The 27,819-nt window shown below is 41.0% G+C and overlaps 1 protein-coding gene across 2 annotated transcripts; it reads right to left on the reverse strand.

Moving 5' to 3' along the window:
• Nucleotides 1-27,819, reverse strand: mael.L (maelstrom spermatogenic transposon silencer L homeolog). 2 transcript variants are annotated; one of them, XM_018245846.2, is made up of 13 exons: nt 27,630-27,818; nt 21,610-21,726; nt 20,243-20,296; nt 19,687-19,759; nt 18,742-18,897; nt 18,472-18,513; nt 17,101-17,228; nt 11,387-11,441; nt 4,039-4,180; nt 3,891-3,953; nt 2,963-3,098; nt 1,952-1,994; nt 1-246 (listed from the first exon to the last, which is right to left on the reverse strand). In XM_018245846.2, exons 1-13 carry the CDS (start codon nt 27,759-27,761, stop codon nt 131-133), a joined length of 1,257 nt encoding a protein of 418 aa, XP_018101335.1. In that variant the 5' UTR covers nt 27,762-27,818; the 3' UTR covers nt 1-130. The 2 variants fall into 2 exon arrangements, with proteins under 2 accessions (XP_018101335.1, XP_018101336.1); XM_018245847.2 differs by lacking the exon at nt 20,243-20,296 and having other exon boundaries at nt 27,630-27,819.

The following is a 27,819-nucleotide window of genomic DNA, read 5'->3' on the forward strand; positions in this document are numbered from 1 at the left end:
TCTGGGCAAACATTTAATGAAGCATTCAGTCTTTCGCCAAATGCAAAAATGAAGGATTTTCATTTTAATATGTAAACTGCAAACATGCAAGGCTGGACTATTTACTGTATCTTGTGCAGTATTTGTGCATTTATTCACCGCTGTTCTGGGAAGCAGCCAAGGTTTCCAGCAATCTCAGTATTCCTCTTCCACCCCCAGATGGGCCCTGGTACCGTTTCACTCCTCTGGGTTCCACTGAGCTTCTCTCTTGATTTTGGGAGGTAAATAACCCATTAGAAGCAATTATATAAACATTTTATAGTAAAAGGCTGACATTTAAGTTCTTTCCCAGTTTACAAACAGGCAGCTTTCATGAATTGTCCAGATTACACATTTAGCACAGGTGTAAGATCCGCTGAATTACAGAAAGTCCATTTACCATAGACTTCATTTTATCCTAATAATCCAAATTGTTAAAAATTATTTCCTTTTTCTCTGTAATAATAAAATAGTGGTTTGTACTTATTAATTTTATAAGATATAATTAATCCTTATTGGAGGAAAAATCAGCCTATTGGGTTTATTTCATGTTTATATGCTTTTCTAGTAGACTTATGATATAAGATCCATTAACTGGAAAACCCCAGGTCCCAAGCATTATGGATAACAGGTCCTATACCTGTAAAGGTTAACCATTGGCTTCCACTGCACAAGACATATGAAGTTGAAAGCAATAGTGCTTTTATACAGGTCACGGAATGTTGAGGCAATTCAGGATCACGTTAATTGAGCAAAACAAACGATATAGATCATTTAAACAGTGTTTCCTTTAGCCTGCAATCACAGCAAGAAGGCAGACAGCATTTTTTGGACAACCCAAAATCTTACCAGAATGGAGATAGTGCTCACATGCACTTTTACAAGGGTCAGGGCACACAGGCAGATTCAGGGAGATTAGTCGCCCTGGAGAAAAGTCTTCTTCGGGGCGGCAATCTCACTGAACTGCCTTCCCCTACTATAATGAAAAATCGCCAGCGGGATGGCACTTGAAGTAGCCAAGTTTCCTCGTGCCGGAAGGCAGTAAGGGGAAATTGTCGACCCAAAGAGGAGGCAATTTGTCGCCGGGCTACTAATCTGCCCTTACCCTGAAGACTGTGAATGAGGGAGGGGTGCAGTGACATATAGAAAGTGCTGAATTTAAAGTGAAAGTAAATGACTTTCCCGTCTATGCATGAGACAGAACAGGCAATATAGGATTGAGAGCTCAGATTTTTAACACTATTTGTAAACGGTATGGATGTTTAAATAAAATAGTTCAACTGTAAAGGACTTTTATTTTACAATTTATGTGTGGGTGAAAGGTCACCTTAAAAGGGCCAATTTTACAAAAAACTGACAGCTGTTCACAATTGACATGGATCCTACGCCTACTTAAATAAATACACTTCCTTATGCTTTTTACTGATATTTTGCAGTGTCAGTCTCCATATAAGATTTCAGCAGTGCATCTTATAGCTATGATCTAGTCTCAGCAGACAAGGATACCACCTTATAGCCTTCTGGATATCAAGAGTTGACCATTACAGACTAATTGTTTTGGTCATTTCTCCACTACCCATCAATTCTGGTACAGTCATTTTTAAATTAAACCCAGTGAGGCTGTTTGGGGCATGACTGCTGCCCTGGTGTTGCATTAGCCCAAGGGCTAGGCACATGGAGCAGTTTTGGGTTGACCTCAGCTCTATGTACCTGCATGCAAGCTGCATTTTCAGTGGAAATCATCAGAGCTGGGGCATGGATAAGATCAGTTTCTCTTACCTGCAAACCAAACGCAGACAGGGCAGCAGAGCCAACATTCCATGTGCCCTTGTTCAGACAGATAACATACCAACATAATGCAAGCACTATTCAGCTAGAAACATTGAGAACCGAAGCACTGACCTATGAATATTTATACTTATTCCTTACTTACCAGATTTATCACTGGAATATTTGGGATCTGAACTGCAGACTTTCTAAAAAAAAAAAAACACAAAGGAAAGAAATATTGGATACAAAACACAACTGTTATTGTTACATGGCAATAACCAGTCTCAAGTCTTTGGGTCTGCTAGATCATAAACTATTTTGCAAGAACTAGTAAAACATTACACTTTATTGAACAATAAACCAATGCTTTAAAGGGCATGTAAAGTCTAAAATAGAATAAGGCTAGAAATGCTGTATTTTATATACTAAATATAAACATGAACTTACTGCACCACAAGCCTAATCAAACAAATAATTTATGCTTTCAAAGTTGGCTACAGGGGGTCACCATCTTGTAACTTTGTTATACATCTTTGCAAGACTAAGACTGTGCACATGCTCAGTGTGGTCTGGGCTGCTTAGGGATCGTCATAAACAAAGCTGCTTGAGTTCTGCATGGCTGGGAAGTAAGGTGGGGGCTCCCTCTGCTGGTCATAAACATGATTGTTTCCCTGCACCACAAGCCTAATCAAACAAATAATTTATGCTTTCAAAGTTGGCTACAGGGGGTCACCATCTTGTAACTTGTTATACATCTTTGCAAGACTAAGACTGTGCACATGCTCAGTGTGGTCTGGGCTGCTTAGGGATCGTCATAAACAAAGCTGCTTGAGTTCTGCATGGCTGGGAAGTAAGGCGGGGGCTCCCTCTGCTGGTCATAAACATGATTGTTTCCCTGCTCAGCAGTTAGGGACCATCTGACAATTCCTATCCACAGCAGTAAATGAAGGGAGAATGTCACTGCATACAGTCAGGTTTCTTATAAAAACAGTACACATTTTTTAATTTAAGTATATTGGAGATAGGTTTCTTTTTCATTAAAGAAAAGTAAAAATGGGATTTCATGTTTTTGCCTTTACATGCCCTTAAACACATATATAAGCTGTAAGTTACTCAAAGTATTCTGTAAAGGTCCACTCTCATTCAATCAGACAGAAGAAGAAGCAAAGCTTACCTGAAACCGTTTAGCATCAAGAACCACTACTTTAGGATTCCCAGAGTTTTGGTTTCTTGAAAGTTCCAGGTTGGGTAAATGAGCTGGTGTGAGAGTAACACCATACACAGATGCCAAAGCCTTACTAATGCAGTATCTAGGTAAACAAAACAGGTTAAATTAAAGGGCACCTGTTTGTCACAAATATTTTCCCCAAAGGTGCGGGCTAATAGAGCCTGCACTCTGGTTGGGGGTAATTGTTTTGAAAAGCTCCCTCTCTCCTATTAGTAGGGATGCAACGAATCCACTATTTCTGATCGGCCGAATCCATCTTGGAAGAATCCTAATTTGCATATGCAAATTAGGGACGGGAAAGGAAAAAATGGAAAAAATTTGTTTACTTCATTGTTTTGTAACAGTCACGTGAAATCCCACCCTCCCCACAATTTGCATATGCAAATTAGGATTCGATTCGGCCAGGCACAAGGATTCGGCCGAATCCTGCTGAAAAAGGCCTAATTTTGGCCGAACCGAATCCTGGATTCGGTGCATCCCTACCTATTAGCCTTCACCTTTGGTTGGGGAAAATATTTTCATTTAACAGGTGCCCTGATTTTAGTCTGCAATTTTATATAAATATTTTTATGACAATTTAAGCTCCTGTGCTGAATCGTGCAAAAGCCATCAGTTGTAAAAATAAGTAGTGACTCATAACTGTTTAAAAACCAGCTGCCAAAATATTCGCCTTGCAACAAAGTCACAATCAATATGGCCAAAGATACACTCATCTAGTGTGCCTTTGCCAATGACTGCACACACATACATTGAAAATTAGCCCCATAATGGTTTCCCCCACAAATCCACATAAGGATTTAAAAACACTTAAAACAATGCTGTATATTTTAAAGTTGGCTGGCACAAAAATAAATAAAAAAATGTATCTACTTACGCAATTTTTTTGCAGCTTGCAAGGACACAGCACCACATATCATTATCTTCATGCCATTTACACCTGTTGAGTGATATGCATTAGAATACATTAACATTCTTTGATTGTCAATCGTTTTAAAACAACTTGTGGGAGGGAGCACACTTACCTGGTGTTACTTGAATAATCCCACTGAACAGTATCAAGCAGACGAGACACAGAAGGCCGTGAGGGCTCTTCCTTCAGCTTGTCTTGGTAGAATTTTATAATCAAACCTTCCACCTCGTGCACTTGAAAATGGTTTTCCATTCCTGGGAATTTGAAACCAAATGCAAATAATTCCACATAAGCTTCACAAAACATGACAGGCCCTGTAGATCTGGACTGGCATGCTACAATCTTGCAAATACCAGAGGTACTTCTGTAAAAATGCCATGGTCACTATTTATTGGGCTTGTGGGCAGTGGGCTTTTTGGGCCTTATTTTATTAAAATGCATATTTTGAATCTCAGTTCTGACCTGCCAAGGACAAATAAAGGGATTTTATACTTACAATGCAAACGTGTGGGTTAATGTCAATCTCCTCTCTGGAGGCAGGACAGAAGAATAAGACTGAACCCCTCCCCTGGTATACAAGTTGCGGCTCCATCTCCCATTGCCAGTTCGTTTGTAAAGCTTGATGAGGTGGAGTGTATTAGGAAAGTAAGAAGTAAGGTCAAGAGACAGTAACAGAAAATTGTGTCCCATTCCTAAAATCAGCCTGGATGGGACTTATTGCACGGACAGTTCGGGCCTACTAGAAAAGGATTTTCCAGTAAGTAAGTCGGCCCTCCTGTCAGTGCAAACGTAAGGGGACGTCCAAAAGCTGTCCCGTAATTTAGGGTGGGTAATATAGAAACTTTTCGTAGTTTACTGTATAATGCAATAAACATGCAACAGTACGAAGCCAACAATAACACATTGAAGAATACGGATTGCAATAAAACAAGTATTATCATGGCAACAATAAAACTGAAGAATACGGTTATGTGTAGTCTTTTAACTGTGCCACCACAGTCTGCAACAGTTTGTAGCCAACCACGGCCGAAGATTAAGCAAAAACGTGGTTTATAAAACTTTATAAAAGTATTGGGGAAAAAAGTGGCTGCCCTGCATATCTGTTCAGGTGTAGCCAAGTTTTGTAAGGCCCATGAAGTACTTGGTGCTCTAGTAGAGTGAACCTTGACTTGAAAGGGCTTTTTTTTCCTTTACTTTCATAAGCAAAATTCATTGTCTCTACTAACCACCTAGCAATGGTTCTTTTTGAAAATCCTTGCTCTTTGTGATTTGCGGAATAAGATAGCAACAGAGTCTGATTTCCTTAAGACTGCAGCCCGTTTTAAATAGACACAAATTGTTTCTACTACATCTAGTTTGTGTAACTGCTTTCTTTATCATTCGCTGGATTTGGGCACAAGAATGGTAATAGCAACTCCTGATTAATGGGAAAACTGGTTACTACCTTTGGTAGAAAACCTGCTACTGTTCAGAGGACGACTTTATCCTGATGCGTAACCAATCATGGTTCTTTACCAGAGAGAACTGTCATTTCCAATACCCTCTTAGCTGATGTTATGGCTATGAGGAATGCAACCTTGAGTGACAACCATCTAAGCTCACAAGAGATGAACTATGGTCTTGAAAGGTGGTCTTTGCAGCGTGGCAGACTGGACTGGGTATATAGTGGTGTCTTGTGCCCACTGAATAGTTGAGAGTGCCGATAAGGCCGAAAACTGAGAGCTTAGGCCATCTGTATGGAATTCTGTGAGTACCTGTGGTGTACTGTCCGTGCACAGTAAGTGTTTGACTGAACACCAGGCAAGAATTGTATACCATACCTTGTGGTATGCTTTTGTGGTGAAAACAACCTTTGCACTGCAAGGGCACGAAACCCTTGAGCTACAGCATCATTTTTTGTGATACAATTGGGCCTCCCGAACCAGACCATCAATTTGAGCATGCCCAGATTGTGAGAAGTTCTCTTGGTAGAGGTAGTCGCCATGTTTTGGACTATGACATGTAGACCAAGTCAGTGTAACGCAGTCTGGTCGACCCCCTGTGATCTTGGCAATTATCCTCGGTAGAATCGCCAGTAGAGGGAATGCAACCATTCTATTGAAAGTCTATGGAATAACCAGTGCATCTGTATAGCTAGACTGCTCCGCGTGCCTCCGTTTGTTGACATAAGCCACCGTTGTGGCATTGTACTTGTAGTGGGCAGCTCTGGAGTTTGTCGGACGAGCCCTGGAGAGCTAGGGTTATTGCTCGTAGTTCAGGATGTTTATAGGGAGCTGCGATTTTCGGTTTCCCGACACCCTTGTATTGTGAAGGTGTGGAACCTATTCCCATCCGAACTTGCCGGCGTTGTAGCTATCTGTCACTGTGGTTGATCCCAGCTTCTGCCTTGGGACAAACGAGTACACACTGTCCACCAGGATAATTTCGCTATGGTTGTAGGAAGTATGGAAATGACCTGCTGATCTTTGTGCCCGCATTGAGGGTAGTTGCGTTGTATAGTCGCATGTGGGACCTTGTATAAGGTCTCACTTCTAGTGCTATCACTGTATAACTTTGTAGTTGTAGTAATCTGCTGCTGATTCTCCGTCTTGTCTGCTGCCTAAATCCACTTTCCAATTTAAGACTCTGGAAATTAATACTGCCATTGTAGGACCTGTATACAGGTCTCTGTGTGGACTGACACCTGTGTTACAGACTAAGCTCTCAAGGAGTAAATTGTCCAGTTATGGTAGAATGAATTTCTGAGCATCGTAGATGTGCACTAACCAGTGCCAAGACCTTTGTAATACCGTTGGAGCCGTGCAGAGGATAGTGCTGTAAACTGGACGTGCTGGTCTTGGACATCGAATCGCATGCATGGCTGTGATCTTGTATGAATAGGGATGTGCAGGTACGCATCCCCAGTCGTATGAAGTCATGAGTGTCATCTTCTGTGAAGCTGAAGGCTACGGTGGAGCATACGGACTCCATGCTGAACTTGTAATTGGAAACATTCCGTTTAATCTGTGGACGTTGAGGACTGGTGTGAAAGAGCCTACCTTCTATCTCACAAGAAGGAGGGTAGAATAGAGCCCGCAAAACTTTTTAAGTTCTGGAAGTGGAGCAATGTCTTCTGCTCGTAGCAGAGAAAAGACTGTTGATGTAATGGCTCTTAGTGGAGAGAGCAAAACCAAAACAAATTGTTCTGGAGGGGGGTTGGGAAGGGATTTTTTATATCCAAGTTGGATGATGTGCAGCACCCCTTGCTATGACATGTGTTTACCAGTAGAGGGTGTAACTATTAGGCAACCTTCCTCAGAATATGGATTCTGAGATTACCAGTTTCCTGGCTTGCCTTCTGGTTTCTGCCATAGTGGTCTAATTCTCCGCGATCCCTGTGGATACGACCATGGTTTTGTTTTTTTTAAAACTTTGTGTTGCAAAGCATTGCTTAAAGTCCCTACACTATAGTAGCGCTTGATGTTGCTCTAGTCGTCCCTTCTTTCCCATTGGAAGGCATGTGCTATAACCTCCTGTCATTTTTGTAAGGCTATATTTGAAATCTGGTTCAAACAGGGGGTTTCTTAAAATTTTAAGTTTGTTCTAGTTTGAAAACTGGAATTTATGTTTGGTATGGTGAAAAGCTGTGTTGCCTGACCAGTGCAGTAGGCATAGAGCCCTTTTGGCAACCATTGTCCTGGCTGTGGATTTTGCCATTAGTGTAGCTATGTGTAAAGCTGAATCTGCTAATAGTGAGTGTAGCATGGAGATTCCTCACCTCTGCAGCTAAAAGTTGTGCTGATTGAGGTGGTTGATACATTAGTTCCTGGGCCAAGAGTTTGGCCGTACTTGCCTGTCCCGCGGCTGCGGTTACTGGGCGGAGGATTGCTACCGATTGTGAATAGGCTGTTTTGAGAGCTGATCCCACCTTTATGACCACGGGGTCTGTAAAAGCTGCTGGGGGAGCAGTTTGTTTTGATATGGGTGCAACTGCAGGATCAACCTGAGCATCTGTCTCCTGTTTTGCCCTGTTCGTCTGGAATAGGGTAAGTGTTGTAAAATCGCTTGGTCAAGGCTGAGCTGCGCTCTGGCTGTGACCATTCAGTGTCTATAGTTAAGAGTAGTTACCCTAAATACTAGAAAATACAGCGTCTTTCTGTTGCACTCTTAGTATTCAATCTGCTTTAGACACCGCTATTGTAAATAGCAAGTCAGAAATATTGCCTACTCCCACATCCTCTCATGGGAAAAAGGTTATGGTTCAAAGGAATCTGACATGGTGTCTTTGGCCCTCCTCTTCCTAGCACGTGTGTATGCTGAGGTGGAGGTTGGAAGGTGTTTTTTTTATCCCTTCCAGAAAGTCCCCTTCATGCAGGAGCATTTGGGAGGTGGACAGTTGTTCCCTCAGATTTAGACTGCAGCGTTAAGTTAACCCTGTAGGGGAGCTGGTAGTACATCGCAGGTATTAAACAGTTATTCTCTGTAGTAGTGATCTGTGATAAGATCGGTGCCTTGGATGGAATACTGTCAGAACAATAATTGTGTTCGGATTTTCCCAAAGTGGGTGTGTATGCAACTTTTTGCAGTTTACCCCTTTTTTCTGCCTTTCTGTGGATTTGGCTAAACATCCACCATAAGTTCCATTATAAAATCTGGCTTTCCATAGTGCGGTCATTACAGAGCTGCTACGGCACAATGGTAACTCACTTAGCACTGTAGAGCCGTGTTATAAGGCTTCTGTGCTATAGCCACTAGTAACTCACATTGGATGTAGAGTCTTGTGGTGCAGAGTGTAATATACTCTATGCGCCTTTGCTGCACTTCTCTGTGGTGTGTGTGACAGTGTTGAGAAGTCCGTGCAGTTTGTGGTGTCATTTCGTTGCGACGTTCTTTTGCTCACGCCAAGGTTTGACGCCCGTGTCCGGAATTGATGCCAATGGCGCCAAAAGCTTAATGAGAAAAGGCGCCAAAACACAGGTATCAACCTGGTCGCCTTAAGGGTTACGGGAGTAATTATAAGAAACTGTAGTTCGTTTTACTCTCACCTTATTAGCGTTGGCCATAAGGAGTAATAATAGGTAGCGCAGCATACCATTTACTCTAATACACAGACAGTGTTGGCCATAAGGAGTAATAAGTAGGTCAGCATACCATTTAGGATAAGGCCACACTGGGCGTTTTGGTCGCCCCGATGTTCGGGCGATTTCGGAAAACGAACCACTGCGTGTGATTAGCGCATAGTTTTTTCCATTTTAGCCAGCGCAGAGGGAAGGAGTTTGGGGAGATAGGTCGCCGCAAAGACGAGGTGATTATTCGCAGGCGACCAAATCTCCCCAAAACGCCCAGTGTGGCCTTACCCTTACTCTAATACAAGTGCTGCTGAATGGTATTGTGCCTACCAGCAGCATGGTGTGCACCGATATCACTTAATGTAATATGAGCAGGGACGGAATTACGGACCTCTGAATGCCCTCTGTTCCATCCAGGGCTGATATCTTTAGGTGAACCCACTTGCTGCACAACACACTGCAAAGGGGATGGACTCATTGTCCTGAGGCTCAGCATCAACCCTTTAATGCAGCGGGTAGTTCTGCATACCCTACAGGTTGTGCCATATGACCGTTCTGCATGCTAAGTATTGCCTCTGCAACAGCGGTTCTGGAATGCAGCGGGTAGCTCTGCGTACCCTAACCTGTGCCCTTCCTGGGCAGATTCTGCTGTTTGCCTGCTGTGCACACCTGATGGACAGCTCTGCGAGTCCTCTAGGTGTTGCCTTTGTTCTGTAAAGTTAAAGTGATCCAGATAATAAAATAAGAATGTAATACACTAATAAAACCTGTCCTTCACCTCCGAGGCAGGACAAAGAACTGGCAATGGGAAGTGGAGCTACAACTTATACCAGGGGAGGGGTCAAGATTCTTATTCTTCTGTCCTGCCTCCAGAGATTGACATTAAAGCTCTCCATAGACGCAAAGATTTTTCTTGCCTGAACGACAGATTTTAGCTAAATCCCACCAATCCTTCGTAATTATCGTGAAGTTAGTGGGATTCAAACGATCGTACATCTTACAATTGTATGGCCAGGTTAAAAACATTTTATAGGTCCCAGTGCAATCTATCTACATTTGCAGGGCCAAGCAGGCAGCTCCCCTTTGTCTTCCTGGCAAATGGTCTTTTTGGACAATTCGTACGATCGTTTCGAAATAATAGTGGTTTCACGATGACTATCGGATCTTTTAAAAATCTTTACATCTATGGCCAGCTTAACCCACACGTTTGCACCGACAGGAGGACCGAGGCCTGTATAGTGGATAAAGTTCTTTGAAGTTCTGGTAGGATGGGGCTCTAGTGGTAATAGTGCCGAAGCCCGAGTTCACAGCACTGGGCAGAAGCATCAAGAGGCGAAATGTAGCAGGGGCCACAGACCACTTCAGTAAACCAGCTCCTAGACATGATATATACTAGGGATGCACCGAAATTTTGGATTCGGCCAAACACCCAAATTCTTTGCGAAAGATTCAGAAGAATACCGAACTCAAATTGCATATGCAAATTAGGGGTGGGAAGGAAAACATTTTTTATATCCTTGTTTTGTTACAAAAAGTCACGCATTTGCCCACCCGCCCCTAATTTGCATATGCTAATTTGGATTCGGTCAAATACCGAATTAGGTGCATCCCTCATATATACCTCCCTAATATATACCTCAGTCAGACTCTGAAGGACAAACACTAGTTTCCCCAAGGCATGGCAAAAGTGCCAATACTGCCATTAGGCTGTGTCATAACATTACACCCTTGGGAACAGAGTTTAAAGGGGAACTCCACAAAAACATAACTTTAGCTTTTTGAAAAGTAAACAATTTCAAGCAACTTTGCATTTTATATCAATTAAAAAATATGCAGACTATGATTTTTAATAGTTTGAGACAGTTACCCAAGCCTAGCACCCTGCTCTCCTGCTGATCTGTCTGACTACTGTTACTTTGTATTAACAGCCATCTGTCCTCAGCCTGCATCCTCCAAACCCCACAATTCAAATTCCAAATGATTCAGAAAGAGAACTGTTAAACAGCTGGATTTCAGCATAGAAAATACCATGTACTCATACTTTTTGAAGAAACCGGTAACTGTGATGGATATATTAGGGGTTTCTGGGTTATGTGGGGCCTCAAAAATTTTGGTTTGGACATCGGAGATCCCCTTTAAAAAAAAAAAAAAAAAGGTATAGGATTCAGTAGCAAAGCAAAATGCAGGATAATTGTTCATACCATGTTGGAACTGTGCTTAGACTAGTTGATGAAACCTTTACACCTCTGCCATATTGGGTAACCAAACCATTTTTTCCTCACAGATCAATTCCTGGTCAAAGCCGATAAACCATGAACAGCCACTTTATAGGTGTGGCCAACGGTACTTCAAAGCCCAGCAAATGGGAAAAGAAAAACAAACCATAGGCAAGACTAAGAGAAATAGGCTAACCTGCTTTGTTTGCGAGCCACTGAAGACACCAGTCAACTCTGTATATATCATTAGCCTACAAATAAAGAGATTAAATGCAACTTGAGACAGAAAAAAATAAAAATAAAGATTACTGAAAGCATGTATAAGAAAAATAGCGGTTCATCTTTAAGTTGACCCCATTACAAAAATAAATGCTTTGTAAAGGCTCCAAATATATCTGTATTGCTACTTTTTCTATAGACCAGCCCTGCCTATCAGTGCAGACGCTATGGGTTAAGTATTCACCTCCGGAGGCAGGACAGAAGACAAAAGAAACTGACTCCATCCTCCTATAAGCTCATGCTTTCTTCAGTTTTTTCATCTGTCCTGCTGGAAGGTTAGGACAGTACATTTTTTTTTTCTCTTCAAGCAGATTCTCTGATTTTTATTTTTCATTATTAACTATGGAACAGTGCACAAGCAGTAGGTCCGATTGGGACACTTACAGCCAGTGCCCGTGGGTTGATTCGCAACTCAGAGGAAACTCTTTAAATTGGACCGCAAAAGTTTACGGCTATATTGCAGTGTTTCCCAGTGAAGGGCAAAGGCGCTTACACAGCAGTTACGCTTCGGGGAAGTTTGGCGCCAAACGTCGCGCAACATGTACACTGTATGTGGACGATTTTTGGATTCATCAGGTGCACATTTGCTCCAGTTCTGGAGTGGAGAATACAAAAAAGCCCCACAAAAGCAGTCAGAGGCTCTAATAAGAGCCCGAACCACATCAAGGTATTTAAAATAACCTGAAAACAGTGTATAAATACAGAATTAGCAGTTATTTAGCAGCTGCATTAGTGATATCACAGTCTGTAGGCTTTCATACTGGGCACTTAATCTTCACGGTTATTTATCCTTACAGATAAATTAACTTCAGAAGCACACCATGGAACCTGACAGCCTTAGAAAGCACATGGCCAATGCAACACCAAAAACTAGAAAGGCAACAGAGATGTCAGCCACATCAAAAAGTGCAAAAATTGCACACACACCTTATGCAAAGGGGAACAAGGGATATGCACGGACTGTTCAGAACCACCAGATTCCGCACCAACCCTATCCCATCACAAGATAGAGGGTAACCCCCAGATTAATAATCCAAAATCCTTCAACATCAGCAAAACCACATCAGTTGGAGGAATTCTTTGACAATTAAATCCACAATTTTATCATTGATCACTTAACCACTGGCTCAGGTTAAGCAATGTAACGCACGTTTAAGTTTAGCGTCAATTTCTTCAGAGGAGTCGATGGATAAAAAAAATGTTAAGTGTTAAGAAGGGGGTACACAAGGCACAACAACAATCACCGGCCAGGGTTGGCACGCACAGGATTCTGGTGTGAAAAGTTACTGAAAAAAACCTACATCACCAGAAAAATTACAGGAGGAACTACAGCACATTAGTTCAGCATTTGCCTTTTTGTCGGACTCGGCTATGGATACAGTAAGGCTGGCAGCCAAAACCAGTATTGATACAATAGTAGCCAAAAGGGCACTGTGGTTACAACATTGGTCAGGAGACAGCATCCAAGAACAAATTACTCTTCTACAGGTGACACGATTTTCAGACACGAATTAAAGCAGATTATAACAGAGGTTACAGGAGGCAAAAGCACCTTTTTACCAACAGGCAAAAAAACCTAGGTCAGAACCCCAAAATAGACCATATAATCGGCAATGGAGCTCACCGGGTCATTTGCTTGGGTCATTTGTTTCGCCCCTTCTGACTCCAAGAAAGGCAGACCTTCCTGGTCCAATCTGCCAAGACAAACCAGAAAGCCTGGTCCTCCAAAGTCCACCTCTGTCCGACTCACACAGGCCAGATCCGGGAGGGTAGGAGGATGTCTTCAAGAATTTTCCAATCTGGCAAACTCACATTCAAGACAGTTGGGTACTCTCCATTATCAATTACGGGTTCAGAATTCCATTCAAAATACTACCCCCTCGGACATTCAGACGTCATCTACCCCAAAAGGGTCTAACAAAATTTCGAGCCCTTATGACCATAGACTTATACGACAACAAAGTCATAACAGCAGTTCCACCACAAGAGCACTACAAAGGGTTCTACTCAAATTTATTTCTGGTATCAAAGAGGGCACCCTCAGACCAGTTCTAAATTTGAAACTAAACCTATTTGTATCCAAGCAATGATTTCATATGTAATCGAGTCGACCAGTATTAATGTCAATTACAACAGTGCTACATGGCAGGTAGACCTCCAGGATGCATACTTACATATACCATATATACTCAAGTATAAGCAGCGTTTTTCAGCACCCAAAATAAGATGAAAAATTCTACATCGGCTTATACTCGAGTCAGTAAAAAAAAATTACCTAGCTGATCAACGCAACGTGCCCCTGAAGATAGCTTGACCTGCATCTGTGGCTAGAACTCCTTGCTGTTCGGGATGCCAGACACAGTACCCGACCAGAGTAAGGATGCACAGGGGCTATAGCTCGGCGTGTGAAAACTATGGGGCTTGTGAGCTGTGGGATACTGCGTGCCGCAGGGCACTCGTCAGCTTGCGCACTTCTTAATTTGAGTGATTTCCTGATTTCGAGTAGCCAATGAAAATTTGGAGGCGCATCCCCTAATCCTTCTCCAATCAGATGCTCAGAGGGTGTGTACTGCCTGAGGATGCTGCCTGTGGCTGTGTGCTGAGGACGCAGACATCATGTGCTATTGGCTGCACTCACTTTACCTGCAGGCTGCACGTTAATTGTATGTTTCAGGCAGGAGGCAGCCAACGTAGGTAGACCTGACATGCGCATTCTATTAGGTGCGGCTTCCTTTCTAGCACATTCTGGATCTGGATCGTGGGTACCTTCTCTTCTTCGCATCATTTCAGCAGGTGCCAGGCAGCATCAGCTTGGCAGTGGCACTCCCTGTCCTAACTGTCCACTGGCACATGATCATAACCGAGGACTTTACTGAAGCCTTTGTTGCAGCATCACAGAAAGTGGCACGCACTGGTAGACTGTGTAACTAAAAAAAATCAAAAATGCCTTAAAATGTTCTGTGTCACTGTTAATATGGTGGGGATGAACAGACAAAGTTGCAAGGTGATATTATGCCTTTAAGTTAACTTTTATTATAAAATGGACAGTAGCTGCTGCATTTCTCACCCTAGGCTTATACTCGAGTCAGTAAGTTTTCCCAGTTTTTGCAGGTAAAATTAGGTACCTCAGCTTATACTCAAGTACATACAGTACCTATCATGGAGGAATCCCAACAGTACTTAATACTTACAATAGTAGACCAACATTACCAATTCAAGGCTATACCCTTTGGCCTCTGTACAGCGCCGAGAGTATTCACCAAAGCGCATCCAGTTCTTAGGAATGTGGTTCGATTCTGTCCTGCAAACGATAGCACTAACAACGGAAAAAAATGCAGAACATTACAGACCGCACAACAGGTTTATCTTCAGGCCTTGATATTAGCGGAACTATGTCTCCAACTGTTGGGCTACATGGTAACAGCCATAGAGGACCTGCCATTCGGAAGGTTTCACATGAGAGCTTCAAAACCATTTCTTAGGCCACTGGAACAAGAATCTCTTTAACCTCACAACTGATTCTGGTAACAAGGTTAGTCGACGGTCACTGAGATGGTGGACACTTCACAACCTGGCCTGGGGCAAGACATGGGTCTCATACCAGTGGCCATAGAATCCAGTCTAACAGTTTGGGGTGACATTTCCAACACACACGTCAAGGGATTTGGTCACCAGAGGAATCAAAGTTGCCCATCAACGTCCTAGAAATCAGAGCAATAAGAAATACCATCTTCACACCAAAGTCTTCAGAGAGATACGAGTCCAGACGGGTGAACACCAGACAGACATACTGGCGTCTAGACACAATTTCAAGGTACCTACATACTGCGCCAGGTCTCAGGACCGGTGGGCAGAGTATGTAGACTACTTAGTCAGCCCTTGGACTTTCAACGGTCTATGCCTTCCCCCCCCACTCACTCTTCTGCAGAGAATAATACACACAATCAGACAGGAAGGGAACATTAACCATTCTCAAATGCCTTCTTAGTCACTTACGGCATAAATAAGGTGTCACCTGCATCAAAACACACAATAGCCCGGTGGCTTGTGGACACGGTGAATTGTGCATATGACTGGAGTAACAAACCTAGAGCATTCAAGGTCAGAGCACACCACCGAGTACATCTTGGGCTCTGCATAATTCAGCTACCCCATAACCAATATGTAAAGCGGCCACTTGGACCTCACTTTCCACTTTCTCCAAATTTTATAGGCTACATGTGTTCCACTCTGCCCCTGCATTTAGTAGGAAGGTTCTACAGGCTGCAGTATGTCAGAAGTAACAGATTTACACCGGCCAAATTGGGGGACTTCTTTAGGATGTCCCCATAGTGTCTGCGCTGACAGGGAGGGCCAGTCTAGAGGAATGAGGATTTTTTTGTTTTTACTTACCGGAAAGTACAGTTACTCAGCTTTTTTTCATCGGTTTTCCAGTTAGCAATAACAATCTGGTTGCTAAGGGTACAAAACACCCTAGCAATCCTTTTCTATACGGCCTGAACTGTCAGTGCAGTAAGCTCCACCCTTCAATAGTTTAAGAATGTTATAGTTCTAGATTTAGAAAAGTTGAACCTGTATTTTGGCATATCTGCTCTTACTCTTTCCTACTAAGCTGACAAATGCAAATTTAAGAGAGCAGGAGGAGCATGTGCTTATGAGGAGGGTGGAGTCAAAGTTTCTTCTTTTTTCTGTCCTGCCTCCGAAGGTAGATACTTAACCCATAGCGTTTGCACTGACAATTCTGGTGGTCTAGAAAAGTATTTTCCAGTAAGTAAAAAAATACTCAATTACTAGTTTTTCTTTTCATGCTCTCTCTTATTCCAGTCACTTATTCAAGTCAATGGTAGCTAGCAAAGCAACCAGATTGTTGAACTGAAAAGTTGATTGCTAAAAAGCCAAAAGCCAATTGCAGTTGGCTCAGAATATCACTCATCATACCAAGTTAATTTTAAAGCGAGCATCTCCTTTTATGAACATGGTACTAAAGTCTGTTAAACTGAAGACAAGGATTTTGCCTTTAAAAAGTACATTATATGGCATTCCTTTTTGTCTTTTAGAAATAAAGGTGAAACTAGACTCCCATAATAGCCTATAAAAGTTACATTGCGGTGCAGTACCTCTGCTAACAGCCACCATCCCTAGGCCATAAGACAAGTTCTTATTATAAAATTGTACTCTAATTTAGACTGGCACTGTATGCCATAGCAGCACCATTCAAGGCAATTTGTATCCTTTCCATTTGGTTTAGCGTTTTGTTGGCCATAGGAAGCAGCACAAAACCCAAATACCATAAATGTAAGTTAAAAAGAACTAAAGCTTGCACTGCAGTGATATTGTATGCTTATAACAGCTCATGACCATACCCTCTTGGAAGTTCATCTATGAACAAGCATGAGCAGACCTCTGAAGTCAGTAAACCCATTAATGTTCCCATCTGTATGGCAATTGTACATTGTCTTAAGAAATACATGTAGAAATGTCATGGTCTAGCTTCTAGTATATGTGGGGGAAGTCTGCTGGGGACATGGTCGGAACAGAATGAAACCAATGTCAAGAGAGCAGGCATATACTAATTATTTGACACAATATTTTTCTATTTGAAAAATCTACAGTAAAAAAATCCTTACAAACCTTAGTGTACACTGGTACCCGAATTGAAGGAGTTGGACAAACAAAGGAGCAAAATTTGCGAAACATATTATGATAATCGCTGTTGGCAAGTTCAAAGCCAGAAATGGGGATGTGATGGGTCGATGCACCTGCAGAACGTGTAATGAGATAAACACAAACACCAGACACACTAAATGTTATTTGAATTGTGTAATGCACAATTTCTATAGGGATAAGTAGAGATGGGAGACCATTTAAAGGAAGGGTTGGTAGGGAGTTTCTCTTTTTGTAATTCCAAATAAACACTGTTCAAGATGCACTGCATCCTAAGGAGTGTGGTCAGTCCCAAAGTTTGGGAACCCATGTATTGTGCAAAGAAAGGAAAACAAAAGCACAACAAAGAATTACAGCATAGAAACGAGTGCATTCTACCTAGAAAATCGGCCCTGTATTATCAGCTTCATTAAAGATGTAACTTCATTTTATGCTCATGTTAATTTCAATCAACCCTTAAAAGTGATAGTTCGTTAAGTTACCTTTGTGAAATATGTTATACAATGGCCTTTCTTTTGCAAACTTTCAAATGGTCATTTTTAGTTTTCTGAATTATTTGCCCTCTTCTGCCTTGAGGTTTTAGATTATTGACCTAAACAGCCATTGTTACACGAGGCAACAATTTTATTCTATTCAGGAATTTACACTATTCATATTCCAGTCTGTCATTGAAGAAACTTAATGGTTGCTAGGGTCAAATAGAACCCTAGCCAGTGACAGGTGAACTATATCCCTTTAAGCTTAACTTTTTAATAGCACTTATAAGCACAGTGGTAAGTTTGTGTACAGCTTTGAATGCATGTATTGTTAAACGGCTGTACAGTAAGTTCAGCAGAAAGCATTTCTAGCCATAAACATTTGTTTAGGCTTTAGTTCGGCTGTTCTCCTTTAAAGGACCAGTAGATTTTTTCTTTCAAATTCGTTAGTATAGAACGGGAAAAAAGAAACCCAGACAAATTTAACTTTTAAATCGCTAAGTCTTTATTAAGAAATAACTTACCAAAACTCTGCTTGCGTTCCTCTTCAAGACAGGGCGACAATCCACCATGCACTGCTCGATTTCTCCTCCCTGGCTATCTCCTATAAAGAAGGCAGGAAGGAGAGAGCGCCGCACAATGGATCACCTTTTCTGAATAAGCGCGCAAGCAGAGTTTCGGAAAGTTATTTCTTGATAAAGACTTAGCAATTTAAAAAAGTTTAATTTGTCTTTTTTTTTTCGTTTTATATACGAACGAATTTAAAAAAAAAATAGAAGTTATTGGTCTTTTAAGTGTTAAATTCATGCAAAAGTGCTATGGGGGGGGGGGGGAGAGAAGGCAAAACAAGAATCATACATACTTCCTGACTGGCAATGATATCGAAATCCATGTGGAAGTTCACCTAGAAGGGAAGCAACATTATTACAAACCACCAAAGACAAGCTCCAAATGTATTATGATATAATGAATAACAATAATAATAAAAAAAAAATCTGGGTAGGCACCCTGGCCCTGCTGCAACTTGCACATATGGATGCCAAGTGCCTTTGTGGAACACCATCAATGCATAATCCATTTTGCACTTGATTCTAAACGCATCTTCTGAGCTTTGACTGCAATGGTAACTTACCAGGATCTATAAAGTCATGAAAACTCCCCAATATGCCCTCACGCAGAGAATATCTCACGCAGGCAATCTCACAAGGAACATAGCGTTGGTCACATAAGGTTGGCATGTCACCATGACTAAAAATGTTTATAAAGTAAAAGACATGTTGATCCAGAGCTGAAACAAAAAAAACAAAAACAGGCCATTTGATCAGAGGTAGAAAATTACATCTCCTAGGATTCAATATTGGTGTTGAAATGAAACAGGAATAATAGTACTACACTCATTAGAATTTTTAGATATCAAAATGGAGTAAAGGTTGTTACAAGTGACTTCATAATAAAGGAGAAACACACCCATCTTTAATTGGAGAATAACAATTTTATGAACGAATTGTTCAACATCTCAGCATATACACAACCTATTGTATTACACATCAGGATGGAATGTACCATTCAAGTGCTTAAAAAATGCCATATATATCTCCTTCCCCCACTACACACACTGAAGCAGACAAGTATTTTGGCCTTATTGAAGGGAAGCGCCAACCAAAAGGTTTTTGAATTTGTTAAGAGTTTATAAAGTAGTTCTAGGAAACTGTCCAGTAGCAGTGAACATTAAGGGTGGTGGCAGACGTGGCTACTGGGGGAGATTAGTCGCCCATCGACCCTTCTTCAGGCAACTAATCTCCCCTAAATGCCTTCCCACTGGCTAGAATGTAAGTCGCCGGCGGGATGGCACTCTGATCGATTCGGCTTTTAGAAGTCGCCTGACGTTTCCATGTGAGGCAGTAGCCACGTGTGCCACCACCCTAAGAGAAAAGTACCCCAAGCCAACCAGTTTACCATTCATTCTGGTTGCAGGATCTGCAGTCAGGGGAACAAAATTTACATCCCAAATTAAATTAGTGTAATTTATGCAGCAACAAAAAAAAGTTAATTTTGTTATATTTTTCAAGAACAGCACCTTTATTCTTGTTGATTGTAGTGTCTATGTTCATGGTAGGCAATGTCCACTGTGTAGCAGAATTGTACTGATCCTGTAACAAGCAAGTCAAACAAAAGGAAGTATTATTATGGGTAATAAGCTCAGCTGTTAAATTGCTGCTGATAAGACAGCAAAACCAGACTGCATACTAGCATAGATCAGGATTTCTCCAAACATTGATACAAACAGCCTTTTTATATAGCAGATATTCTGCAATTTCTTTGGGATCGCCTGCATACCCCAGCACAAACCAGTGGCATAATTAAAAGGAGCAAACCCTGCTGGCCCCTTGAGAGGGCAGGGGGAGCTGTAGTAAAGGACCAGTAAACCCCCCACCAATCGCCGATCTATCATGAAAGTAATCAAATGACAACTCTGTTTATATCTGAATATGCAGCTAGTGTTTTGAGTTTGTTTTGACATTTGACGGAATCCTTTGAGAAGAATATAGTAATCCCATCTACATCCAAGAATTATTTATTTAGTGTATGCCTATTCACTAACTTAAAACGTAAATATCCAGAATACTACTCACGTGTAACTGAAAGAAGCCTATGGATGAAGAATCTGAGGACTTTGAAGCATCTCTCTGGAAATCATAAAATGCAGTCAGGTTCTAGTCTGAGCTTAACATACAATATTACACAGATACACAGACATATATATATATATATATATATATATATATATATATATATATATATCCGCCACCCAGGCAATATTTACATCACTGGATTTTATAGTTTCCCAGAATGGATGCCGTTTTGCTGCAATCCCATTAAAGGGGACCCGTCACCCAAATAAATTATTCCAAATCCTAGTTTATCATGTAAGTCAAGCAAAATTAACTTTAATTACACTGTATAAATTTGAATCTTTTTTCCTTCAGTCTGGGAATTCATAATTATAACAAGCAGGCACGAGCCATTTTGTGGACACTTATTAAGGCAAGTCTTGTATCATCTCAAAATCTTGTTTGTGCACCAGAATGTGGGACCTGATGTCCATCCCCAAGTACTGGCTACACAATGAAATGGTTAAGAGAATAGTGGAATGTGGGGAGAGCAGTGACATCTAGGAAGTACTTTCTTGCCCCGCCTCTATCCCTAAGGCATAGAGGAGGGGCATGCAATACTTGATTGACAGTTGAGTTTACAACAGCTATGAACACTTTAATAAAAAAAAGAATTTGGATTTCATGTTTAATTTGAAAAGGACTTTTACTATACAGCTTTGTGTGTCTGGGTGCAGGTACACTTCAAGGCAAGCAGTGTATTTTTCCTTTCCCGGATTTAATGGTTTCCAGGAATTTGTGATGCTTTGACACTGTCCTCTGGAAAATGTAACATTAAGGTTCTACTGTATTCTACTCCTTTTAGTCCATTTTCAATTTTCGGTGACTACAATGAATCAATGAAGAGTAGGATTTAATAGCATGGCATTTTACTGCTGAACTAATGCTACTACATACAGTATACTGGTCAGTCAAATATTTTTACTTAGCAATGCGGGTGCTCCCACAACCCCCCTTGTGTATCAGTCAAATATTCAGCCTCAAATTGTAGCATGAACCAAATAAGTGTAAAGAAAAAGTTAGTGTTATTTAATGTTTAATGTAGCCAGCGATTGCTAGGGGAAACATCCACATCAATAACAGAGAAAATATCTATTTATGAAAGTGGAGTGTTGGAGAGAAGCATTTGATGGCCAAGTCAGTACAGAAAGGGAGCAGGCAACTGTGCAAAGTAACAGATTGGTAAAGACATTCACATATGCTACTGTAATAAAATGTAATATTGCTGGAGAAAACAGGCCCTAAACATACAATGTATATGTATTATGCTTTAAAGATGTATAAGGGTTGTTATTCTGAGCCTAAAAAAAAAAAAAAAAAAAGCCTACTTCTCTTATCTTCCTTGGTCCCAAAACCCCTTCAATAACATGGCCAGTTGAGTCAGGGTCATTTTTCAATAGCCGAGCCTTTTCAGCATATGCTTCCTTTTGTTCAGCGGTCAATAACTGTGGAAGAAATAATCCTGAATTAAGTTTGCACATATAACTTTTCCCTATTTGCAATTCAAAACAGCACATTATCAAAGATGAGAAAGTTAGACTTGCCATACTGTACTGTAGCCACCGCAAATGCTCAGCACCATTTTTTAGCACCATATTGAAATCTTCCCCCGCTTCTTTAAAGGAGAACTAAACCCTAAAATCAAATATGGCTAAAAATGCTTTATTTTATATAGTTAACTTATTGCACCAGCCTAAAAGTTTCAGCTTCTTATGATCCAGGACTTCAAACTTGTCACAGGGGGTCACCATCTTGGAAAGTGTCTGTGACACTCACATGCTCAGTGGGCTCTGATTGGCTGTTGAGAAGCTAAGCTTAGGGCTCGTCACTAATTATCCAGCAGAAAATGAGCTTTCCCTGTAATATAAGCTGATGCTACAGGTTTGCTGATTATTAAATTCTGATGCCAGTTGCACTGGTTGCTTTGTGGACAAAAAAAAGGGCAATCTTCAGCAAATATAATATTTTAACATTCTTTTTTATCCCTTTTTAAAATACAGTAGCAATAATTTGCTGTACTGTAAAGTTTTCCTTCATACTCCGTATTCAAATTACAATTACTCCCCAGAATTTGTATATGCCATGGTGGGAGAGGTGTAACATTCAGTCTCATTCAAGCGTCTGTTATTCTGATGATCCATTATCAGTAAAATCAGCCCACAAGAAAGTGGGGTAACTTTTTGGCATTGCCTGGAATGAATCCAACGTTGTGATACAGTCTGCCATTAGTCAGCCCTTGCACTGCACGTCTTAATAAACCAAGACAATGGATAAAAATAATTACGTTTTAATTGGTGCGTTGTTCTGGCATAAAGTTTGCAGCTGTCGTATGCAAAACGTTACGGCATCATTTTAGGTAGAGTCTCAAGGCCCGACTGTTCAAATGAAGGATCTATTAATGTACCACCTTGAATGGGTTCTGTTAAAGGGATCCTGTCATCGGAAAACATGTTTTTTTCAAAACGCATCAGTTATTAGTGCTACTCCAGCAGAATTCTGCACTGAAATCCGTTTCTCAAAAGAGCAAACAGATGTTTTTATATTCATATATTCTGACACGGGTCTAGACATTGTCAATTTCCCAGCTGCCCCTGGTCATGTGACTTGTGCCTGCACTTTAGGGGAGAAATGCTTTCTGGCAGGCTGCTGTTTTTCCTTCTCAATGTAACTGAATGTGTCTCAGTGAGACATGGGTTTTTACTATTGAGTGTTGTTCATAGATCTACCAGGCAGCTGTTATCTTGTGTTAGGGATCTGTTATCTGGTTACCTTCCCATTGTTCTTTTGTTTGGCTGCTGGGGGGGGGGAGTGATATTCCAACTTGCAGTACAACAGTAAAGAGTGATTGAAGTTTATCAGAGCACAAGTCACATGACTTGGGGCAGCTGGGATATTGACTATGTCTAGCCCCATGTCAGATTTCAAAACTGAATATAAAAAAAAATCTGTTTGCTCTTTTGAGAAATGGATTTCAATGCAGAATTCTGCTGGAGCAGCACTATTAACTGATTCATTTTGAAAATTTTTTTTCCCATGACAGTATCCCATTAAGCTCAAAAGCAGCAAATGTATCTGAAAATTGACATAAAACTCGCATGTGATATATAGAATAAAATGAAGGTCAAACCATGGTGTTTTGTACACACTTTCACCCATACAATATGCTTAGCCATTTGTTTAAAGGAACAGTAACATCAAAAAACTTTTAAAAGAATGACAATACTACTATAGTTCTGTTGAATCCTAATCAGTCTGAGGCCTATATAACCTCTGATCTCTGGTTCATTTCTATTCCATTTTCTATTTCAAAAACATATTATGTGCTTATGTATGCAGAAAGAAAAATGATTGCACAGGCACATAAGGATTCTCATGGCTAGCTGTTAGATAAGATGGAAGATGTTTATTATAAACAATAGGTTATGTTACAGTACAGCCTTGGGCTTCGAGGTTACTTCCAATAAGAACTTAAATTATTTAGAAAAAAGATAATCAAGCCTTTATGCAGATGTAATTTAACCAATCATGTATGACTAATATTTTCTACGTTTATGAGATATTACAAGTCAGTTGGGGTTGAGAATTGTCCCGAGCTACTGAATGCTTTTGTATTCTGTGCTTGAATAAACTTCCTTCTTTGTTGAAACTTTGAAAGGGCATTGGACTATCATTGGAAAAGACACCCACGAGGTCCAGACCTAACAGTTCAAATAAACAAGCTGCTGGGTAGCTATGGGGGAAGCCACACAGCAGCTTGTTTATATAAACTATTTTAGAGTTTCTGACGCAAACGCCAGTTTTCCCTGTGCAGCACAACAGTAAATTATATTTTCATTACCTTAAAATACTTTTTTTTGGTGTTACTGTTCCTTTAACACAGGGGGTCTCCAACCTTTTTTACCTGGGAGCAACATTCACATTTAAAAGTTTAGCATGCCCTTTAAAAAAAATCCAATCCACAGATTGGTCAGCTGGTGTATGGTCCCTTTGCAAGTAGATTTGGTGATGACAAGATCCAGTCAGAGCTAAATTAAAGGTATTTAACGTAATTCGGACATGGAGAGCAATATCATGAGACCGTTTACAATTGCATTTCATTTTGTGTTATTTGTGCTTTGAGTTTAGTATTCAACAGCTCTCCAGTTTGCCATTTCAGTAATCAGTAACTAGAGTGCACATTACCCTAGCAACCATGCACTGATTTGAATAAGAGACTGGAATATGAATAGTAGAGGGGCTGCATAGAAAGATAAGAGGAAATTAGAAAAAAATAAAATGTGTAGCCTTACAGAGCATTTGGGTTGATTTTGGTGGGGTCAGTGACCACTTAGAAATCAGGAAAGTCGGAAGCACAATACTACATTCAACTATAAGAAAAATTAAGGCCAATTGAAAAGTTGCTTAGCATTAGTGATTCTACAAGATACTAAAAATTAAAGGTGAACAACTCCTTTAAAATGATGTAAGCCCCATAACAACACCTCATATACTTTCCTTCTACTGGGAGTATCAGAAGACACCCCACCAATAAAGTACAACTCCCTGAATCCAGTGAAAGCTGAAATCTGGAAGACGTGTGGAGATGTTTGAAGATAAATATTATATAAAATGTCTCCTTTAGATATATTATTCATCCTTCATTAAAAAATTTAACGATGCAGGGAAAAAAAAAAAGTTTTGAAAGCATTTTACCTCCTAAACTGTCATATTTCAGGAGGTGCAAAGAGAACCTCTCTCTTCAAAGGCTAGACTGAAATCAGGAGTGGGAGTGTTGCCCACCACTCTCATTTTGGTCAACCTTTCTCTTATTTCACACACACCGATTGCCTCCCATTCATCCACCCGATTGCCTGAGCCTTCCACATCACTGACCCTGCACCAAATATTATAAATTAAATACAATTTCTCATATTTGTATATATTATGCAGTTACAGAACATTACCCAGGTTTGTTTTTTCTGCAACTCCCGGCACCTATTAAAGGGGACCTGTCACCCTAAGAAATAATTTCAAATTCTTTTCTATCATGTTAGTTGAGCAAAATAAACTTTACTTACACTGTATTTATTATTTCAATTTTGTTTCCTTCTGTTTTGGAATTATACAATCACAGCAAGCAGGCAGCTGCCATTTTGTGGACACGGTTATTAAGGGAAATTGTGTATCACCCCAAAATCTTGTGTATGAACCAGAATGAGGGACCTAATGTCCATGTGCCGTGCCCTACACAATTATAGAGCCTGAGGAGGGAAGGGGGAATGTGAGGAAGAGCAGTGACATGTAGGAAGTGCTGAATGGAAAGTGAAAGTAATTGACTGCCCCTCCTCTATGCCACGGGCATAGAGGCGGGGCAGGTAATATTTGATTGACAGTTTAGATATTTAAACACCTTTATAACAGGTATGGATGTTTTAATGTTTAAAAAATTTTTGGGGTTCCATATTTAATTTGGAAAGGACTTTCATTATGCAGTTTTTTATGTGTAGGTGACACATTCACTTTAACATTCTAAATGATAAACAACTTCTGTACTTAAATTGTTATAGTAGATGCTGCATATATAACAGTTGTGTAATTAGATATTAAAGTGATACTGACGCTAAAAACTACTTTTTAAAATATGAATGTACATTAAAAGTTACCTATAGGTCATGTTGATCGTTTTTTGCCGAGAGGTTAGTTTATGTAAGTAATTGTTAGTTGAAGTTCCTAAACCTGACTGTGTTTACAACCTGACTGTCCCATCTCAGCCTGTCAGTTAGAGTTTCTAATACTAACGGACTCCTGCTGCACAAATATGGCAGCCCCCTCATAGACAAACACAGGGAGTCAGATGGGTAATGTAAAAGTTTGAGTAAATACTTTATGGCAAAATTATATTAAGTAGCAGACAAAGCCAATACTATGAGAGATGTAAAAATGGTTTAATTTCTGGTGTCAGTATCTCCAATACATTCTAATGCGCAGAATGTGTATATCATTTATTATAATAACAGATGCAGGGAGTTGTATTTAAAAACATTAGACTCAATGTACACAGTGTAATAATTGTTTGCAGAAAGCAGGTGCCAATGAGAGAAGAGGGAGGGGAGAGGCGAGAGGGAGGCGGAGGGGAGAGGCGAGAGGGAGGCGGAGGGAGAGGCGAGAGGGAGGGGACAGGCGAGAGGGAGGGGACAGGCGAGAGGGAGGGGACAGGCGAGAGGGAGGGGACAGGCGAGAGGGAGGGGACAGGCGAGAGGGAGGGGAGAGGCAAGGAGGGAGGCGGAGGGGAGAGGCAAGGAGGGAGGCGGAGGGGAGAGGCAAGGAGGGAGGCGGAGGGGCAGGCAAGGAGGGAGGCGGAGGGGACAGGCAAGGAGGGAGGCGGAGGGGACAGGCAAGGCTAGGAGGCTGAGAAGGGTGGGGGAGGGCAATGTTGGTAATGAGACAGGAGGAGGAGCAGGCAGTAGTGGTGGGGAGGAAAGGTGATAGCTGATTCCTCTGCATAGAAATGACTAAACAAGGCAAATGGAGCACAGATTTTTTGAGATGGACTCAGCAGGGAGTGTGAGTGCGCCATAAATATCAAATCAGGAGCCTCCCACACCTGCCTGCCCAGTCCTCACTCAATCTGCCAGCGGCTCCTCTGAGAAATAGTGGAATCTGTAGCCTGGAAAAAACGGAAAGGGGCAGAACTTAATCAGTTTAAGCTTTTTCACGGATATTTGACAGGAAATATACTAAAAAAAACCATTTTCTTGAATTAAAAAGCAATTAATGGAGCGTAAACATGTATAGTATTTCCTTTTATGCTCCTGTTATTGGCCTACAACTCCCAGAACCTACTGCCTTAAAGGGGTTCAACTTTACGTTAACTTAGAATTATGTACAGAGTTCTATTCCAAGACAATTTGCAATCGGGTTCTATTTTTTTTTTTTTATTTGTAGTTTGAGTTATTTAGCTTTTTTATTCAGCAGCTCTCCAGTTTGCAATTTCAGCAGTCTGGTTGTTAGGGTCCAAATTCCCCTAGCAACCATGCATTTCTTTAAATAAGAGGATATGATATGAACAGGAGAGGCCTGAATTGAAAGATAAATAATAAAAAGTAGTAGTAATACATTTGTAGCCTTTTTAGATGGGGTCAGTGACCCCTATCTGAAAGATGGAAAGAATCAGAAGGCAAATAATTAAAACGCTTTAATATTAAGTAAAAAGTTACTATAGCTATTGTAACAGTAAAAGTTAACTTAACGGTGAAGTATTACTTTAAACCGAGGGATGCCCTGGGAGTTGTAGTTTAACCAAAGAAATAGGCCCTTCTATACAGCAGAGACTAAGCGCAGTCATAGGGCAGATCATTGCGCCACATACCGCCCAATCCTCGGAGCACAGCGAGATGGCTTCCCTCACCCCGGACACTTGCAGGCCGCGGCGGCGGAGCTCCGGGATCATATCCAGAGCAAAGAAGAAGTAAGCGTTGCGGCCGGTCTTTTTATTCGGCATTTTGTGGCGTCTCTTTCACCTGCCAGTGCTCTCCGACTAATCAAAAGAACTCCGCACG

Source organism: Xenopus laevis, chromosome 2L (assembly GCF_017654675.1).
Source record: "Xenopus laevis strain J_2021 chromosome 2L, Xenopus_laevis_v10.1, whole genome shotgun sequence".
Taxonomy (NCBI): domain Eukaryota; kingdom Metazoa; phylum Chordata; class Amphibia; order Anura; family Pipidae; genus Xenopus; species Xenopus laevis.

Excerpts from the sequence above, each read along its gene's own strand:
- mael.L (XM_018245846.2), bottom strand. The coding sequence starts at position 27,761 with ATGCCGAATAAAAAGACCGGCCGCAACGCTTACTTCTTCTTTGCTCTG. Across the intron at positions 20,297-21,609 it reads GACCAAGGAAGATAAGAGAA|AGAGATGCTTCAAAGTCCTC; the intron begins GTAGGCTTTTTT and ends TATGATTTCCAG. Across the intron at positions 3,099-3,890 it reads GCAAGCTGCAAAAAAATTGC|ATACTGCATTAGTAAGGCTT; the intron begins GTAAGTAGATAC and ends TTGTTTACCTAG.